Below are 21740 nucleotides of genomic sequence, written 5' to 3' on the forward strand. Positions count from 1 at the left end.
CATCAGTACTTGTTAAAAGCTTAGCTTCATAAATGTTACCACGCCTGTATCCTTTCAGAACAACTTTGCCTTTAGATTTACTCACAACTTCACAGTGTTCTTCAAAGAAATCAACATGATAACCTCTGTCACATATTTGACTTATACTCAGCAGATTGTGTTTAAGTCCTGAGACCAGAGCTACTTCTTTAATGATGACATTCCCCAGATTGATATTGCCATATCCCAATGTTTTTCCAATGTTGCCATCTCCATAAGAAACACTTGGGCCAGCTTTCTCCACAAAGTCTGATAGCAGGGCTTTATTTCCAGTCATATGTCCTGAACATCCACTGTCCAGAACTAGGATATTTTTCCTGTTGCCCTGCAATCACAAAGACCACTAATGATTAGTTTTAAGGACCCAGACTTGCTTGGATCCTTTGGCCTTATCAAGTTTGTTAATATTTGCAGCGGATTTAGCATCAGAGTTTATGTTAACATTTTTCTTATCAGAACTTACACTATCAGACTTTGAATCAGAATTTACACTAGAAGGAACAATAGAAACTTTCTTTAAAGAAGGTTTTATTTGATAATAATCATAGTACAAACTATGATATTCCTTACAAGTATAAATGGAATGCCATAAACTACCACAATGAAAACAAGGATTTTGTGGCTTATATCTAACAGACTGACTCTTAACTCCTGACTTTGAAGGTAAGGAGTTTATGTTCTTATTCTTCCTGCAAAAAGAGGCCAGATGGTTAGAACTTCCACAGTTATGACACATTTTCCTAGGAGATTTAGGAGCAGGCTTATAATCATTGCTTTTATTCACACCTTCCTTTCCATTCCTATTTTTCCTAGGTGATTTTACCTTGTTTGCATTTTTAACATCTTTCAGCTCATGCTTAAGCTGCTTCTTAGTCATTAAACCTATGTTTACTTCAGCTGTCTTTTCCTGTTTAAGTTTGTCAGAAGTTAATCCCTCTTTAACTTCTGATTTCTCATTATCAGACTTTACAGTTACAAACTTAACAGGTTTTAACTTTGGCTTTTGCTTAATAACATGCTTAATTTCTATAGTTCTTTTATCATTCTTATCCTCTCCATAACCTAAGCCCTCTTTTCAATTTTCACTACTTAGCAAATTTTGAGTTGTTCTGCCAGAGTTAGTCCAAGTCCTGATAATCTCTCTTTCCTTTTCTAACTCAGTTTTTAGAGATTCATTCATTTTTAGCACTTCATCCCTAACATAAAAAGCATCATCTCTATCCTTCTGAGTTTGATGGAACATAACTAACTCTTTTTCTAAGAAATCATTTCTTTTCTTAAAAGCAAGATTTTCAGAAGTTAATCTTTCACATGTTAAAGTTTGATCTCTATAACTAACAAACATGGTTTTAAGATATCTTCTCAACTCATTAATATCATCAGTATGAAAAGCATAAGTAGTCTGAGGTACCTTTGATTCAGCAGCTTCAGAACTGCTTTCAGCACTTGCTTTATTAGCATTTGCCATCAAAACATAATTCTCCTCACTTTCAGAGTCTGAGGTGCCTGTCTAGCTTTTCTTCTTTGTGACAAGAGCCTTGCCTTTGTCACCCTTCACTTTCTTGCAATCAGGAGATATGTGGCCTTTCTCACCACAGTTATAGCACTTGACATTGGTATAATCTCCTCTATCAGATTTTCCTCCTCTGCCCTCAGATCTTCTGAAATTCTTCTTATCAGAACATGTGCCTTTCCTGGAAAACTTCTTTCCCTTCCTGAACTTCCTGTATGCAATCTTTGTGATCCCTTTCACCATAAGAGCACACAGCTTCATCATCTCCTCATCAGCATCAGTCTCAGGCAAGCTTTCAGAATCTGAGTCATTATCACTTTCAGAACTTGATGACTCAGTATCAGACTTTATGAAAAGAGCTTTACCCTTGTCTTTCCTTGAGGTAGCTGCCTTGGGGGATTCTTCTTCAGCCTTAAGAGCAACTGTCCTTGACTTTCCTCCTTTACTCTTACTTCTTTGTACCATCTCAAGTTCATGAGTCTTGAGCATTCCATAAATTTCATCAAGAGTTGTTTCATCAAGATTGTAGTTGTCTCTTATTGTTGTAGCCTTCAAATCCCAGCATTCAGGAAGAGCTAACAGAAATTTAAGGTTTGAATCTTCAAGATCATACTCCTTATTAACCAGTGACAAATCATTCAAGAGTTTGACAAATCTATCATATAAATCAGTCAATGACTCATTAGCCTTTGAGTCAAAGTGTTCATACTCTTGAGTGAGTATTGTCTTCCTGTTCTTTTTAATTGTATCAGTTCCCTGACACCTTATTTCCAGAGCATCTTATATCTCTTTTGCAGTCTTGCAGTTAATTACCCTGTTTGACATTACATTATCAATGGCACTATGCAGTAAGTGTCGTACCTTAGCATCCTTAGCAATTGATGCGATATCTTCAGCAGTATAATCACTCTTCTCCTTTGGTACAGCCTTTGCTGCTTCACCTGCAACTGCAACAGCGAGCTTGGTTGGTTTGTGAGGTCCTTCCTTGATTCTATCAAGATATTCTGGATCTGTGGCTTCCAGAAACATGGTCATCCTCACCTTCCATATGGCATATTCAGATGGTCTCAGTATGGGAACTCTGATGGTCTCATATCGACTTTGAATTTGTGTCTTTGGAGGTTCTTCAGTTTTGGTAGGCTTAGTTGGAGTTTCTGTGTCAGACATGATTGTGTTTGGATCTTAAGCTGTTTGTGCGTTAACAGATAGGCTCTGATACCACTTGTTAGGTCACACACACACTGTAGAGAGGGTGAATACAGTGTAAAGTACAATCAAATCAAACTTTAATAACTCAAGTAACAGAAAATAAACTTTATTGAAACAATAAACTCTGTTACAGTATGGAACTGTTACCTCTCAGTGATGAACAAATATCACGAGAGCTGCTAGGGTACAATTAATAATATTTTCGATAATGATAACACTTATAGTGTAAACCCTATGTCTGTGTTTATATACAACACAGTTACAAGATAATTGCTAATTGATATGGAATATAATTCTGCTTCATAAAATATATCAATCAGATATCTTTTCTTCCAAGTATTCTATTCTTCATAGAATTCCTTCTTCATGCATATCTCTTCTTATGTTTATCTCGATCTTCTTTCCTTTAATCAGCTACTGTCCTTATCTGAACGTCCTTCAGTACTTAAGTTCTGATATCCATCTTCTGATGATTATCTCCTGATAATATAAGTACTGATATCCTTAAGTCCTGACTTCCAGTAAGTACTGATTTATCCTGTTTAAGTAAGATCTGAAAACTAAACATAAATCATATTAGCCATGACATTATCAAATATATCTAACATAACCCTCAATGTCACTTTTCTAATATTTGGCCCCAAATATCACTCTATAATAGAGCCTCCTGTGCCATTTTCAAATAAAAAAAAACTATTTTCGATTAATGTTTTTATACAAACCCGACCTATTACTCTTCTCTATCAAAATAGTATTGATTTTCAAACACCAACTCAAAACAGAACAAGGACTGACATTAAAAATAACATTTCGTGTGCTGTTTTTATCTAGAATTAATATTTATTTTCAAAACAAAAGTCAAAACACAACACGAGATGACATTTTTAGTATTAAAAACATTAACTGAAATTACGTTTTGGGTTAAAATATAAAGAATAATAAAATTATATTTCTGTAAAACTGAACACGAAAAGCATTTTTAGTTTTTTGAACAACAAAACTTAAAACGAAACTGTGTTTTTTAGTTTTTCAAAAACAAAGAACGTAAACTAAAACTACGTTTTTTTAATATTGAAAACAAAACCCGATTCCCAGGTTTGAAGTGACATTTTGGACCAATTTTCACTAAAATGATGTTGAGGCCATTTTGCCCGTACAGTAAGTGCCCGAATAGTAACCCCTTACTCCCGAGTTTTAATTAGAAGGAAATTAAGTGATGAGTGAGTAAAATAGTTTCACTTGCATTTATATCTGTGCTCCCGAGTTTTTAAAAGGAGCGAAAATAAATGATAATAAATATGAATTTAACAGACTTTCATTACAAAACTTCTTCAGAAATGTGATAAAATTACTTCCTTCCTTTAAAAATCTCGGGAGCGAGGCCTGGGATTTGGGACGAACACCCGACATTTGACTCTGAAATATAAGAAGTGAGCGAGAAAAAAAAACAAGCCCTTTGTTGTCACAGTCGACGTCGTAGCTCTCCTAATTCCTAAACAACCGTGGTCGAAACTGTCGGGGTAAGTTTCTCTGTCTAAATTGATATAAAAAGCATAATATATATGTGCAGAGCTCTGATTTTGTGTATTAATTGACAGTTGAGTTGAAGATGCATCACGCTTATCATGACCCCGATTTACCCAAGCTTCAAGCCACTATGCAATCTATTGAGCTTGCTTGTTCTTCTATTCAGGCAGAGCTACTTTCCTTTACTTTCCTTTACTTTCCTTTTTTTTCAGTATTGTTATATTCTGCTTTTACTGTCTACTATTAAAAACTGTCCGATATCGGTAATTGTGAAAGTGATTATGAAATGATAACAACATACAAGAGTTAGTATACACAATATTTAATTCTTAGTAATTGTTAAAAGACTCTTGTTCTGGAATTAATATGCGATTATGTATTGCTTATTTATCCTTCTTGTGGTTACCGTCGTTATGAGTGTGACATCCAACTGCCACACTCTATTTTGGAAGTTCAGCTTACTGCTGTACTACAAAAGAATTGTATAACGGGGTACTAGTTTCCTTTATACACTCGTTATGCTTGGATTGGATTATACTTGTTCTTGAAAGGTGAGGGTTATTTCTAGGCAGAAGTTGTCTCACCACATTTGTTGGTAATGGTAGAAGAGATATGCGATTATTGAGAGTTTGAAGAGGAAAAAACGTAGAGTCAGTTGTTGATAATGAGGTAATGGTGGATGACGTCGGTATCATTAGTTCTTTATTTCTCATTCTGCATCCATTAAGTAAATGACAAGTAATTGCAAAATAGATTAAGGATTATAGTGAAAAAATTCAAGAGGAGAGACTTAGATTCTTTTTTCAAGTTTAAAATGCTAGTTGATTGTTTACTTTAAGAGCAATTGTACCAGGGTCACATGTCTAACAGTGCAAGAGCCTTAGAGGGACAACGACTTGGAGTGTGGCAATGTGCAAATTTTGATGGAATTAGAAACCTGGATTTAAAATTGTGGATCCCAAACATTACAAAAAATTAAGTTTTGTTTACAATCTTTTTGTTAAGAAAATTGTTAATTATTTCACCTCCTGGTTCTGCATATTGTCTTGAAAGTAGATAGCTTAAACGATGAGAGAGAGAGAGAGAGAGGTAGAGTATCTTATAGCATGTGCTTAAGTAACATGCAGCTGCAAACTGTTCTCTTTCAAAATGTGTTGTGCCACCATGACATGTTCAACACTGTGAGAGCTGTAAAGAGACAACAGCTTGGAGGGTGCATGTTTTGACGGGACTAGAAAAGCATTTTACCTTTTCTGTCTGCACATAATTTATCTCAACATAAATTTTGTGTAGTTTTTAGTTGCCTAACAGTTGGAGTCAAACAAACCAGTTGGTCATATAACTTGGTACTTTTTTCTCTGTCCTTGGGCTATGTTACTCCGACATGGCGTTTCCGGCCTGGCGTACCCGTGTCGACACGGGACACGACCCGGAATCCGTACCGGATTCGTCCACCGAAAATCGGACACTTCTTAATCTATCACTGGAGGAAATCCAAGGTGCCTGGATTGTGATTTGAAGAACATTAAAGATGAAAAGATGACACATATGATGGAAGAATAAGGAGAAGGCCAGAAGGACAAGTAAAGGTTAGGGCTTCAGCGATATGATGATACAGTAAAGAAAAAGCAAGACGACAATGTACAATACTACTATAATGTAAAAACTGTATATATTTCATAACAAATGTATCCGGACTCTGCTTTGTCCACGTTCACTTTTTACTGTAATAATTTGTTGACCCATTTGCACGTTTTACATTATTATTATATCTCTGCTGTGTATGCAGTATGTCTTGAACATTTGAAAATGAATGATGATTTATATCACATAGTATGTTTACAAAGACATCCTAATTTATTAATTAAAATTTATTTAAGTTATGGTCTTTATTTCAAAATAATAACTAAAAATAAAATATAGCGACTAAATATATACTTTTTTAGACAAATAATATAAAATAATTTTATGTAATGTAAAATTATCCGTATCCCTGTACTTATGTCCAAAATTTGGATGGTGTCTTTGTGTCCTAATATTTCGAGAATGCCGAATTTGACACTTCGCACCCGAGTCCGAGTAACATAGTCCTTGTGTAGTAGTTTCAATTGAGTATATGCCATATTCAACTTTTCTGCAAAATTTAAAGTAATGTGCAAAGATATATAACTTTGGATCTAAGTGACCATCTCCCATTATTTGTTATTGTATTTGGCATAGTAATTGTGACTTTTGCAATACTTGGATATGAACATGAAGAGCGACATGAGAGCTTATATATAATTCACAGATACTATTTAACCGTTGCAAGCATGTCATGCTATAAGCTAGATCTCGAATCCTGAAGAAGTGCTCACTGCTCAGCTTTTACATTTTGACAGTGACAGATTTGAGACGCACTCTGTTTTATAAGCCTCTGTTTGTACACGGAAAACCACTAATCCAGGTTGTTAAATAACAGATGCATATTAACCCAGCTGCTGCTGAGGCAACTATATTATCATTATGCCAGTCTCCACAACCATACAAGGCATGCCAATTCATACTCGGTAAGTTAATGCATTATATTCAATTAAATAAAACATGTCATTAGTATTGGTGATCATTGAGTACTGCAGAAGTGCGTTGAATCGTTTTGGATTTCCATGAAGGAAAGTTTAATAGTTTAATGAGCTAACTAGCATTCTGAATTTATATTACCTGATTATTGTTTTTTATACAAGTAGCTGTCCATACTCGAAGACTTCATGCAGGTGACAGAATGAACAGAGTTGTTGAGAGGCATATTTTTTGACAGTTGTAGCATTTGATTTCAGTAGTATACATCATATAAACTTTAGGCACCTGTATATCATGAAAATCTTACAGTATTGTAATATATGGGTTTAAACAGGTGCCTGTGCCTTTCATCAACTTTTGCACTACAAGTTAATCAACTTATGTAGACATGCTTAGTTGAAGCTCAATGGCCAGATTATTTGGTTAATCTCAGCTTAGAGTTAGAATCCTGTACCATGCAGTGTAATTGTAGCAAGAAAGTGATCAAGTGGTCAGCTGAATAAACGATCTTGTATGGCTGTTTACTAGAATTGGATTTCGGAAAATCGGCCATTCACTGTGAGAACAAGATATATTTGCTGTAAAAAATTCATTGCACCTGATATCCCTAGACGTAAATTCAGTCTTCCATCTGTATATGAACCTTTGTAGGTCAAATTGTGCATCTATCATTTGTACCATTACAATATTTTATGTATTATATAATACAATATGTACATTATTTTATTTTATATGATTTACACTAGACGATATTTGAGTGTATAAAATTTGCTATCACTAGGTCAGGGGCTCAAATTCTCGGAAAACATCCTCTTTGTGAAACTAAGTGTACAAAAAGTCTTTCGTGCTGATGTATGAGCAATGTGCACCGGGCATAGTCTATATTAGTCACTTGGAGTTGTGGTAGTGGCCTTTAATTTATTAGCTTTTTCTGGAAGGTGTTTTGAGAATCGTGGGTACATGTATAACTCATATTGTATCGGTTTATAGGTGAACAAGTAGGTTGAAGCATTGCAATGTTGTCCATGTTAAACTATATATTTAGATTTCTCTATTGTTGTTTATAATAACTAGGTAAAGTCTACCCAAAGCCAATTCTTTTGAGTTGGACAGCATGAACTCGTCACATGATAGATCAATGTCTAGTTTGCAAATGTTTCCTGTTTTGTTTTGTTTTGTTCATTACAAGTACTTTATTTACTTTGTCTTGGTGTAGAAAACTTCTGCATGATACATGTGTCATTGCATTATGCATCTATTTGCCTGTATTGTACAGTCTTAATCTGTATTGAATGGTATCATTTTTATCATTGCAGAGATTTAGAAGCTGGATAATTTATCAAACATAATAGATATTAGTTTAGTCCAAGTGTAGTCAATGTCTATATGTAGCATAGTACATAGTGCAGTTGAAACTAAAGACCAAGTAGTATAAGGAATATTCTTATATTAGTCTAATATTGTCACACTAACTATATTTCAATGTATTCAGATAATTCAGAGGTGCCGAATGCTAGGTTTCAGGCTGCTACAGCAATACGCGATGCAGCAATTAGGGAATGGGGATTCCTCACTGCTGATGATAAAATAAAGTTAATTAGGTAATTTAAAATGAAGAGGGTTTAGTCGGCATCACTGACAATGAAAATTTTGTAACTACATTTTTTTTGTGCAATTTCTATAGTTGCATTTGTCATTGAATTATTCATCAATAGATATCTTGTGATTAGAGTGGAACCATTAAATTTTAAAATCTGTCTATTAGATGAAAATTAACAAATTTACCTTTTGATATCTGCCGCAGTTATTGTTTGAATTATGTCATGCAACATGCGAGTTCAAAAGAGGGTTATGTCCAGGCAAAAGTTTCTTCTGTAGCTACTCAATTGATGAAAAGGGGCTGGTAAGTCGCTTGTATGTTTGTTTTTATAGCTTATTTATTTTTTATTCATACTCTTTATTAGTTCATACTCTATATTATTAAGCGAAACCCCCTGTAATGGTAATAATACTGAATTCGGTTTCACCCAATTTTGGTTCGATCCCCTTCAACCACATACTAAAATAATATGTGTTTTATTATACTTGTTCACCCAATTTCAGTTAATTCTTTTTTATATTGATAGTTAAACACACGCATGCAAGGAGTGCATAATTAAATAATAGTTATTTATTATATCCAAACTGGACTACACAATTAAATAATATTTATTTATTATTAATTCATTGTTGTTGATGAGAATGCAATGCAATTAGACTACCCATGCAAGAAATATTTTTTTCTAAAATCTATTTTGTTAATTAACCTATTAATTTACAAATACTCATGCAAGATTTACAAACCAAATTGGTAAACGTCAAAATTAATCCATATACAAATATATTTATATCAGCTATGTATCTATTGTTTAATTTGTAACTGTAATTATTCACTATACATTTCGTATCCGTATAAATGATTTATTAAGGAGTTGTTTCCATTTGAAATATTTTCACAAAAAACGAGATAATAAATGTGGACAATTAACTCTACCTTTATTAACAGCACTAAGTTTATGGTCGATTTACACAATTATAAATGGGTTGTATGATTGAATGTGTAATAGTGAAAATAATAAATCATTTACACAAATAATCTGAATTTAATGAGATATTACTCTCTTTGTAAAATTCTAAAGAGAATTTGTTACAAAGTAGAGATACTATGTAGTCACGTTTAATAAAGTTCCATAAGTATTTTTTTTTTAATTTTAATCTTGGGTCGTGCTTCGCATGGTTTGCATGCTAGTTAGATATATAGCTTATATCTGCATAGAGGGCAATACGAAATAGTAATTGACCAAAACTACAAGATGATAAATTTGTATCAGTCAGTCATTACTCATTAGCTCTTTAAGTGGCTGCTTAGACATTTCTTTATAGCATATGATCTTGAATGTTTGACCATCCTTTCATGCAAAATACAACTTTGATGAAGTATCTTTTCCATTCTTTAATTACATTTATTTCTTTTTGTATCATATTTATAAGTTTGGGGGTGTTCATATATTATTTATTTGGGGGTGATCCACCCGCGCGGAAAAACAATCACCCTAGTAATTTTCAATCACAGAAAAGAAGGATTTGTTAGTATCACATCCCACGACAAAAGACAAAAGAGAGAACAATCTAAACTTAGTAATCAATTAAAGTCTTCCAGAAGTAGTAGATCACATCTGCTTACAAAGAGTAAATTTCAAACTTAGCCACAAAGTAAAATCTTAATAATAAAAGTTACAAAGGTTTTTCTATACTACCATAATTTAGAATATTCCCAATATTCTGTTTATTTAACAAATATAATACAAATATCTAATATATTACAATCAACTATATGCCTAAATAAACTAGCAAAAAAACTATATTACAAAATAATATTATAATATAGCTACAAACTAATATTTTAATTCCATATTCTGTCAGGGGGCTGTTATTATCATTTAGTAACTTTATCACAAGTACTTAATGTAAGAACTATTTGTGGTCTAGTGGAACATCTTACGTACGGGAGATTAACTATTGCTTTAGTTACTGACTAATTGAATAACCGGGAGTTCTTAATTGTGTAAGCATGTGTAGAGAGTTATTTTCAAAGAGATTAACATACTATAGGTGACCACTTTAATTGCTTTAGCTTACAATTGTTAATGTATATGCATGGTGTGGTGGATCTGAATGTCAGGGATTTTTAATTAATTAATTTAGTATGTAGTTAATTTATTTATAATTAGTAGTTATCTAAAACGTTTAAATAATAGTTTTTTTCTTGAACCAAGTGATTATAATTCTATGTTACTCGGACTCGGCTAGAAGTGTCCGACGTGGACACGTGTCCAAGTATCGGAATCAGAAATATTTAAAAAAATACACATGTTTTTGGCCTAAAATAAGGGTCCAGGTCCGAGTGTCTATGTCCAAGTGTCGAGTGTCCGATACAGGTACTCCAAGGTAAAATGAAGAGTCTGAGTATCATTTATAATTGAACTAGGCTTTACGGGGCTTTATAACAGGTTTGAGTAATACCGTATCCCGCCAACTTTATTACTTTTGTAATTTACTTTTATACTTTGGCAGTATAATAACCTATATAGAATAAGAATGGTGTAAAATTTAATCTGAGTGGGCTGGAGTTGAATTTGAAAATAGTGTAATTTTTATACCATTTTGATGTAGAAATCACACCAAAATAGTGTGATGGGTTGGAGATGCTCTACTTGCTATACTTTTTTACGCATCCAATAGATAAGCTAAAGCCATGCCTTAAGTAAATAACTAAAATTCATCAACGTGGATTATATGATGTGATGTAAACTGCATGTGTATTATAATATTCCACACATGAGTGGTGTATTCAGTTCTTGTTCTGTTCTTGCTGGAGAAACATCAGTTCTTTGATACATTAACTCTGTCCAAATTCGATTAGGTCATTTAAGAATTCTCTCCATGGTAAGTTAAGCTAATTTACACTGACAGTGATAGGGCTTGTTATTTCAGTATGTTTATTCTGTTTGCAGGCTAGAATTCCAATCTACTGAAAAGGATGCATTTTTCCAGGAGGTACACTCTTATTCGATTATCTGAGGCTTATCGTTTGTCTTTTTTTTATTTTATTAGCATCACGGTACATTTTTTACAGTCCTTGGGCGGACAAGAAGCAAACCACACAGGCACTACATTCTACTTCTAAACATATTTGGATGTCTTATATGATACATATTTATTAAAACGATTATTGATGAGGAAGGCATCAACAAGGGTATTTTGATTTTAATTGAGAACCTCATTTTGTAAAAAACGCTGCGTCATATTCCTGCGAACTACTGTGTTCATTCCATACAAATGGAGGAAAATTCATTTTGAAGCCTGGCTGGTATTGCTTTCAACTAGTATTCAAGTTAACTACCTTGAGCTTTGTTTGATTTAGAATTGTGGATAAATAGTTGTGCCTTTTCGAGATAACTCATAACGTACGCCGTAAGAGCTAAGCAATAGAAACATAAAGATGAAATCACCCAAAGTCCTTATTGAGATGAGTGATAACTGACTGAGCAATAGAAACGTTAAGATGAAATCATACATCGCCTTTGTTCAAATTAAAGAAAGGATGATCTGGAGACATCTTAAATACCATCTAGATATGCCAAATCTTGTAATGTATATGGGTGGGGTGGGTGGGGGTTTGGGTGGAGGATGACATTACGTAGATGAGAAAACAACAAACATATATTTTCTAGATAAATTTTGTTGATGAGCAAGTCTTTGCTTTTCCATTTTTTAAAATTCTATAGGTACCGGGAATGATAGCCTTGGATGAAGAACTACTTTGGTTGAAACCGAGCCAATGTAGTAGTATTGTTGATTAGAGAAGATAATAGGGAGGTGGGATTAGATATGTCTGTTGCATAATAGCTATATCCTTTTTGGGAGAGGTATGAAAACATTGCAAATATTGCAGTTGCATAATAGCTAGCTCTATTTTTGTACGTTAACCAATGCTAAAAGATGAAAATATAGGTTATCTTTCTTAGTAAATTGCATGATTTGTTGTGGGAGAATAGCATGTGATTATATACCTGCACTTTTTGTGCTTATATACCTGCACTTCTTGAGGAAAATGTTTAACAATCTATCATGTTGATACATAGGCACTATGTTTGTGTGTTTGAGGCAAGTGCTTGATGTAATTGAGCGAATATTAAATCATCTACGGAATGTGAAATTGTTGGTTTGTAGTCTCGACTCATAGCATCATGCCAATTATATCGTGCTTGAAAAGTAGGGTGTGGGAAGGTTGAGAATGCAACCTTATATGTAGTTAGGCGAGTATAGGAGATGCTATTTTTTAGTATAACAACATATAAAACCTGGCAAAATGGGCTTGGATCCGAAAAATCGAACCGATCCGAGATCCGAATCATGTGATCCGATAATGATTTGAAAACCAATATAAACTGATTTGAAAAATACCCGAATCGGAAATTTAAACGAAAATGATCCGATAATACTATATCCGATTATGACTTAAAACCGATCAAAACCGAATAATATATTATTCGAACTGAATATGACTCGAAATATGTGATCTGATACAAATCCGAATTAGAAAAGTGATAGAATTAAGTTTAGTTTAGTTATTATAGTTTAACGGATTATAACTTAATGTCCATATACATTATATGTTAAGGAAATTCCCTTTTTATAAGCAAAATTCATACTTAATACAATATCATGTTTATGAAACCGATGCTATCCGAAACCGATGCAATCCGAAACCGATCTGGTTTTTAAGAATTTCCAGGTCTACCAACATATACTGGATAAAGAAAGGAATTGGGCACCAAAACCATTGAACCAACAGAACTTGTTAAGTCATTGCATTATAACTAATGATGAATACCTAAAATATAATAACTTATGTTACAAAACTAGAGTGGAAATGAGGCAATATTTGAAAGGTCCTGGTCCACAACAAGCATTGTTACAACATACTATATCATGGTACGATGTAAAGTAGGGTTTCTATTGCGTATACACGGGTGTCCATTTATTATCGTACCGTGAAATAGTATGTTAAATCGTATGCTATGTACCACTTCTCATATTTGAAATGCTAAAAGGAGCAACAATGTGGATGATGCTGAAAAGATAATGAAAGTCATCAGGTTGGATTTGGGTTAATTCTTTTTTTTCCTCTCTCCCTGTGGCATTAGTGAAGAACTCCTCAGTGCATGAATCTTAGACAAGGCATACACCTTATGTTTCTTGTACACCACAATGCTAGTATGATCATGGATGTTATCACGATACAAACTATCAACTCATACATTACTCTTTTTTAAATTGTAGTTATGGAATTTACATTTTATAATTAGACTTTATTTCAATTTTCATTTTTAACCAAGAGACTACAATAAGATTCTTTGAATGCCACAATGTCCTGTGATGGATGTTATCACCATATAAACCGTCTCAATACTTGGTGTCATTAAGCAAATATCTAGTCATCTATGTAGTGTGAAATTGTTTGTAGTCTCAAGTCATTACATTAAAGTAAATGGAAATACTCATTGTAGCTCGAAGAGCAGGTGGTGTGGGGAGGGTAAGATATGCAGCTTTACCTTAACTTTACTCAGATAAGGAGTTGAACCCATGACCATTTGGTCATTGGATTGGGATATAATATGCAACGAATACTTATAATATAATAACTAATGTTACCAAACTATAGTAGAAAGGAGGCAATAATTGATATCTTAAGTGGAGCATATGTCAGATGCTGAGAATGCGTATTGACGCGGGACAAGATTTTAAAAAGATAGATTAAGATATAAATATAGAACAAGATGACACTTGGGAGGATAAAGATTATGGATCGCAAACTATGAAGATACCCAATTTAATATTTTAATAATATCTTAAATTCAAGTCTAAACAAATATGTGGGGATTACAATGTTTTTATAGGGAATAGAAACCGTAAAACAACCTTACGGACTAAGGCCCGTAAGCAATTGGGTCTTATTATATAATCGAATAATTAATAAACTACCAGCCCTACATAAACCATATATGTAAATATACTAATTTATTGAAAACATATATAAATAAACTATTTAGTAGTGAATATAATATAATCCTTTTATTTTCATTCCCATTCCTCATCATGTGTCAGCCGGTTGGAACTGGGTCAGTTCTTTTCTTTCTCTTCTTTTCCATGGCCCCCGTGAAGAATTTCTAAGTGCATAAATCCTTTATGAAGCAGATGCCTTGCGGTTCTTGTACGTGACAATGCCGTCTGGTGGATGTTCTCATGAAATAAACCAGCAACAAAAAAGTTACTCATCTTCTACTTGTAACTTTAAATATATTTTAGAATTAAATTTTATTTCATTCTTTCTTTTTTACTAATGAAAACAACAGAAATAAGATACCAAACCACCTACTGTTGCCTTGCAGATCTCCTTAGCATCATATATGTGCCTTAAAATCATGTCAACTATCTCTTTCTTGGACTTTCCACTTGAGTAATTAAATACTTTTTAAAATTCGTTATTGTTTTTACTGCTTATTAAAGGCCCTATATCGGCTTGTTTGTTGCTGTCTGATAACAGGTAAGACAGGCTGTAATTGGGAGTCGTGGTCTACACGCGCAGTTCATTGGAATCACTGTCTTAGAGTCATTGGTATTTTTTGTTCCTTTTACAATTATCATTTCTATTTCAATGTAGTTTGCGGTACACCTATAGTTGACGTTTTTAACAACCAGTATTGTAACGCTGACCTATCCCTTCAGGTTTCTGAATTCGCGCCTTCTACTTCAACTGCTTTAGGTCTTCCGCGGGAGTTCCATGAACAGTGCCGGGCCTCATTAGAGATTAATTACTTAAAGGTTTTCTAACTGTGTCAGTGCTTTATGTCTCTGTGTATAAATATATATATGTGTTGTAATCAAACTTCACCATACCTAATTTCGAACAGTGTAGGATTTTTGAACGTATATTAACTTAAGCAGTGACAAGTTATATATTTATTTATATTCTACTTTTTAGCTTTTAATATTTCTTTTTTTTTAAAATCTCACAGACAATGTATTGTTGGGCACAAGAAGCTGCTCTTAGTGTCACAAATAATATTGTCCAATCTGATTCGGAGATACTTGAGGTTAAAGTTTGTACAGCCGCCTTACGTTTAATGCTTCAAATTCTGAATTGGGAATTCCAGTATAACACAAGTGCCCTCGAGGGTACAAAAAAGAGCATAAATGTGTTCTCCAGTGGAGTTAGATTTGATGTTAGCTCAGCCAAAAGATCCGATTATGCTTTAGTCCAGGTATCTAGTCTGTTTGTTTTCAATATTTGTCTTCCTCCATCCGTTCCGACGTGCAAGATTAAAGCCACTGGTAGCTTTTATCAAAAAACATATGTTGACCTAAGATCTCAAGAAAGCTTGATTGTCGTGAACATAGTCATTGGCTGGGAAGTTTATTGAATTGAGACAAAGTACAATTTTACTTTCAGTCCATCATATAAAGTAAACAGAGATATAGTGTTTAGCATCTCCAGCTGATGTTTCACGTTGTCTAGAATGGAATTTAGTAATGACCATGGAAGATAATCTATATATTGAGGTGGAATGATTCAGAAAAAATTGTTCTTGAATAGTTTCCTATGATCTAGTCTGCGAAATCAAAACTATCAAAAAAAAGTCTAAAGTCAATGTTTTAAATGTCACATAATCAGAGTTCAGATGGATGGCTTTTGAATCTATGACACCTATTTGTATGTAATTCAAATTGAAGAATTCGAAGTTTTTTATTTTGCAATGAAGTATTGAAGTATACAAAATTCAAAACATAGTTAGAATGCCAACAATGTAACCCAAATTCGTCATATTGCTATTACATCAATACACTCGATGATCCGAAGTGATACAATGTAATCGGCAGTGGACTATGATTTCCAGTTTTAAGGCTTATAACCTTATATCTTTTGTCTTAAACATCTGTATTGTATGGTTGTAAATTTTTCAGTTGCATTTAGAAAATTGAAGCTTCAGGATTATAGACACACACACACACACACACACATATATATATATATATATAAATATATATTACTCAAGAACCAAGGATTTGGTGCTTGGATAAAATCTTTTGAGACATTGTCATAGTAAAGTTTGGGTGTAAAATTATTGATAAAACCGATAATGTACATGTTTTTGCAATTGAAGAGGTGCCTCTTTTTAGCAACTCAAGGTGTAAAATTGAGGTTCTATAGGAAAAAAAGAGGTATATAGGTTTTGAACTTTAAATTCTGACCTAGATGGTAGATATATCAAGGTAAATGCAGGCTGCAGAAGCTGTGGGATTTTTATTTATTTTTTGGTCTTAAAATAAGGTATTTTCACGTGGAGTGATGATGAAAGAAACTATCTTTCTTCAGATAACCAAAAGTTGATATTCCTATCTCCAAAAATGCCTCAAATAACATTCATGTGTTACATTCAGTTATTAAATATTGAACTTTAAAAGTTCATTATTCAATTCCAAATCTATGTGGTTTCTGCATTCTCATGAAGTGATAAAAGGATTTGTATGCTCTTAAAAGATCCTTTTGACTTATTGATTCATCTCTTATTTCATCTTCTTGACATTAGGATAACCATGAAAGATACTGTATGGCTTGGTTAAATTTTTTTTAACTAAAGCCTTGCTTTACTTTTTCTTTGCACTAAGAATTGTTCATGTTGCCAATTTGTTCTTAATCCAAAAATGCAATCATCACATTATAAGTTGGGTGCTCTTTTATTTTTTTGTTTAAGAATGACTTGTACAGGTGGAGTATATACACAGTTTATAATTCTCTTTTTTTGCTGCTAGTAGCCTGGTCCTCCTTGGCGCGATGTTTTAATTCATAGTGGTCATGTTGGATGGCTGTTGAGTTTATATGGTGCATTAAGACTTAAGTTTTCAAATCGTGGCTACTGGCTTGACTGCCCGATTGCAGTTTCAGCTCGGAAGCTTATAGTACAATTATGCTCACTGACAGGAGCTGTATTTCCTTCTGGTATGCAATCCTCTCTATTTGTTTATTTGCTCGAATTACAGTGAACTTATTTAGATAAACTGCCTATTTGGTATAAAATATATGGTTCCTTACTTCAACTCCTTCCAGATATAATGTTAGAGCTAGGCTTTTCCTGTGAAGTATTATGTTAGAAGTTTAGTATTCTGATCTTTGACATTACAATGTCAATTTCTGACTCTTTTTATGGAACAAGTATACTCCCTGCATCCAGAAAGAATAGTATATTTCTTTGTGGAAGTCATGTACTATTTATTTACATTCCAGCTGCAATAATTTCATCAGATCAAATAATTTATTACTATAAAGGATCCCTCTTGATTTTACTTTTCAAGTACAATGCAATCAACATCATCATGAAGATTGTACTTAAACTTCTTATACTGCCGATTCAGATAGTGGGCTAACACAAAAGCAACATCTACTGCAATTGCTTTCGGGAATCATGCAGTGGATAGAGCCTCCTGATGTTGTGTCAAATGCAATTAAATGTGGAAGAAGCGAAAGGTTATAAATCTAACCTATACTTACTCAAATCATTATACCTTAATTTGTGCATTAAGACCTATATTTTGTTTTGTTTTGATCAGTGAGATGCTTGATGGTTGTCGTGCAATATTATCTGTGGCGTCTGTTACTACATCCCATGTGTTTGATCAGCTCCTCAAATCCATCAGGTCAGTCTTCTGGTCTTAAGAATCATGAATAGGGCTAGGGGTTGTTGTGCAGCCTTTTCCCTGGAAAATGTCCGAAACTTGTATAAAATCTATTTAAGATTTTGTTTGAGTTCCTATACTGTTTCTTTAATTCTTGGGATTCAAGATTAAATTTTCCCCTCTACAGTTTCTGTATTTTTTTTGATAGAGTTAATGATTATATTTATGTCTACTGATTGTACGAGAATTTCACATTACATTTACTTATTTTTCATTTTAATTTATATATTCAAGTTTATAGAGAACCCCCCATTACACCCCCAACCCCCCCAAAAATAAATCCGATCCTTCTATTGTAATATTATTTAAAAAAAATACACGCATAAGTCTACATCTTTTATTGAGCATGTTATCTAACTTCCAAGTTTTAATGTATTTAAATTTTATCTACCAGATGAGAAAGTGAGGATTCAAACCAGTGACGTATGGTATATACATTATATTTTTTCTTGGGGAGGGGGAAGTAGGGGTTGGCCTGGGTAAAACACTAAACATTGTGTTTTGGTTCGGTTGAAGCTTAAATATTAACCCTAACGTTGTATATTAATCAGCAACAATTGGATTTGGGTTTAAACTAGATATCTTGAATTCAAGAATATAAATAAATAAAAATAGTCAGATTATTCAAATTATTGAAAGACAGATGTTCTTCAGAATCAGAAATACAATCTGTTGTTTTAGTTGAAGAGAAAGTATGGAATGCCATCACTCCAAATTAAGAAAGATAATAGGAAAACACAAATAATATATATATATATTATATATATATATTGCTAAGTTAATACATGTAATGCGCTTATGCACTCTAAAAATACTTGTGTAAATCATTATTTTGGATACCTTTCTCGAAAAATGATATTTTGATCAATATCAGCATAATCTTAATGTTAATAAGTATCAATGCATATACACATTTAAACATCGTTAATTGTTTTTACTCAACACCCTTTATAATATATTTACATATCAAAATTTGGTGGAAATCATCATAACTTTTTAATTTTTAAATCTAGGTGTTAAAAACAAATCTCTGACTAAAATTATTACTGTAATATGCCATCGTTTGGATGATGAAGAGGGCGTGTTTAGATAGGTGCATCAATTGCACCTATTTATGATTCAATGTTGTTTTTGCATTGCTGATGTGTTTTTTTCAATTTTCAGGCCTTTTGGCACTATTAGTTTGTTATCTGCACTGATGGCTGAAGTTGTAAAAGATCTTATGGATAATTCCACTGATGAAGAAACTTGGAGTTGGGTGGCTCGTGACATTCTATTAGATACTTGGACCACTCTTCTTGTGGTACATCATCTGCTTCTTGTCTTGAATAAGTATATTTATATATGTAGGTATGTATGTATGTATGTATATGTACAATGGAGAACTGTGAATTGAAAAATGAATATCTTTGCATTGGTGATGAAATCTTAAAATGTGGATTCTACAAGCTTCATAATTGAATAATTGGATTATGAAAAGGGAAAAGACGAGAATAGTTGTAAATAAATAAACTGGAGATGACTATTAAAATCTATGGCTCAATTTAGGAAAAGGATGATTGGCACTATAGTATTGTTTTTTAAAGAAAAATAAATTGTTTTCAGTAAATCAAAAATTTGTTTGACTATACAATCAATTACTTCTGAAAATGTTTTACAAGTTTAGGTACTATACATATATATATATATATATTATGTTACTCCCTATATGTTGTATTTAACTGATTTATCATACATATGTGTGTGTATTTTTGCGTATTCATAGTTACATATATTTAAGATTTTTGAATTTGTGCACCTCAATTCGATGAGTTGTGCGCCTTGCCTGAGTGTCTAGGCTTTAACAAGGTCTTGCTTCTCGCTTTAATTTAACATTGCTTATATATTCTAAAGTGATTTATCATAATATTCGACTTCATTGAATATTGAATAAATTAAGTATCTGATTTTTTTATAAAAAACCCTATCTAGCGATCACTTTATTTGTATTTGAGATCGACTCGTTCGATGAAGAGAGTTTGCAGAAGTACGAGGCAATGAAGTTGTTGGGCATGCACTCGGGTTAACTTAAAAGTAAAATTTAAGTTGTCATCATGTCCAAAGTGATGTAGTACTCTCCTTTTCCTCAAGAAGGATTCTCTAATCTTGACTATGCTGGACTATTCTACTAATTTTTGCCACTTATTAAAAAACAGTATTGACACTATATGACAGTGTAGACAAACTTGTTATTTTTTAAAAGTTAGAAGGAATGTTGTCCCCAGTTAACAGATTTTATATAGTTTACAAATTTTGTACTTCAAATTGATATGGATGTGGGTGCGGTATTAAACCAAATACTATACTCCTGATTTGTGAAAAATGCTGATCTTTAAGATTTTATAATCTGTATCCGTTGGTGTTCCCTACTCTATAAAGTGCTTTTTTGATATAATTCTATTGATTAGGTCTATTTTTTTGACTAAGCTTTAGTGTTCATTGGGTGTTGGCCCCAAATGTCACTATTTGGGGTAGAATGACCCACAATATCACTTTGTGAAAAAAGATGGCCCCAGATGTCACTCCAAAACAGAGCTTCGTGTTACGTTTTTCTTATTCACTAAAAACGCAGTTGCGTGTGACGTTTACCTTTTTTTTTTTAAATGCAAAACGCTACTTCAGCTTCTGTTTTTAGTGTCAAACGCATCTTGAGATTTGGTTTTAAAGGGTAACACATTAATTGTCGTTTTGAGTTTTTTTTTTAAAGTTTAAAACGTAAGATCTATTTATGTTTTAGTGTCAAAACGCTATCTCAACTTGTGTTTTTCTTTATTCATTGTTTTTTGCTTTTTGTTTTTTACCAAAAATGCGAGAAAATGTTATGCTTTCAAGCTTAAAACGTTATTTCAAGGATATTTTGTTCGTACTTTATACACATATATATATAATTTAGTAGTTTTAAAACCCAATTTAGAAATTGGTGAACACTAAAATATTAGAAATGGTTAATAGTTAGAGTTTGGTTCCTAGGCCCTAAAACCTAAACCCTAAATCGATGTACGTTTTATTAATTTATTTTTTAATATTTCTAAAACCCAAAAGGGGATTGGTGAACCCTAAAATGTTAAATATTGTTAAATTAGGGCCCACTTTTTTTAATATTATTGGGTTCACCAATTCTGAGTTTGGGTTTTAAAAATATTAAAATATTTATAGATATAAATAAAATACGAACATAACACCCCTAAGAATAACGTGTAACCTTGAAAACATAATATTATCTAATATTTTTTGTAAAAAAAAAGAAAAAGAAAGAAAAACGGGATTCAGTTTTGCGTTTCCCTTCAAAACAAGACATGAGACGTCGTTGTCATAAAAAAAGGTGAAGAACGGAACACGCAGCTCCGTTTTGGTTGTTAAAAATTAACAAAAAGAAGAAAAGAAACGGAAAGCGCAATTGTGTTTTTGGTAAATATAAAAACGGACCCCGAGACCCCGTTTTAGAGTGATATTAGGGCCATCTTTTCCCAAAGTGACATTCAGGGCCATTCTCCCCCAAATAGTGACATTTTGGGCC

At 33.0% G+C, this 21740-nt stretch overlaps 1 protein-coding gene across 6 annotated transcripts in view; it reads left to right on the forward strand.

The window, feature by feature from the left end:
- Nucleotides 1-4109: 4109 nt before the first annotated feature.
- Nucleotides 4110-21740, forward strand: part of LOC141670640 (uncharacterized) — a 49287-nt gene continuing 31656 nt past the window's right edge. For 3 of the 6 annotated variants that reach the window (XR_012554669.1, XM_074476587.1, XM_074476588.1), the window contains exons 1-13: nucleotides 4110-4281; nucleotides 4360-4454; nucleotides 6750-6837; nucleotides 8340-8448; nucleotides 8652-8750; nucleotides 11401-11443; nucleotides 14997-15068; nucleotides 15179-15274; nucleotides 15469-15714; nucleotides 17267-17450; nucleotides 17864-17975; nucleotides 18059-18145; nucleotides 19349-19487. Coding sequence is in view for 5 of the 6 variants with exons in the window: in XM_074476587.1 (XP_074332688.1) it covers nucleotides 4371-4454; nucleotides 6750-6837; nucleotides 8340-8448; nucleotides 8652-8750; nucleotides 11401-11443; nucleotides 14997-15068; nucleotides 15179-15274; nucleotides 15469-15714; nucleotides 17267-17450; nucleotides 17864-17975; nucleotides 18059-18145; nucleotides 19349-19487 (1359 nt within the window). In the remaining variant the exon portion in view is untranslated. Of the gene's footprint in view, nucleotides 4282-4359; nucleotides 4455-4485; nucleotides 5878-6749; nucleotides 6838-7386; nucleotides 7406-8339; nucleotides 8449-8651; nucleotides 8751-11400; nucleotides 11444-14996; nucleotides 15069-15178; nucleotides 15275-15468; nucleotides 15715-17266; nucleotides 17451-17863; nucleotides 17976-18058; nucleotides 18146-19348; nucleotides 19488-21740 lie in introns of those variants that run through there. The other 3 variants (XM_074476583.1, XM_074476585.1, XM_074476586.1) reach the window with 3 other exon arrangements.

This window comes from Apium graveolens, chromosome 7 (genome assembly GCF_009905375.1).
Source record: "Apium graveolens cultivar Ventura chromosome 7, ASM990537v1, whole genome shotgun sequence".
Classification (NCBI taxonomy): domain Eukaryota; kingdom Viridiplantae; phylum Streptophyta; class Magnoliopsida; order Apiales; family Apiaceae; genus Apium; species Apium graveolens.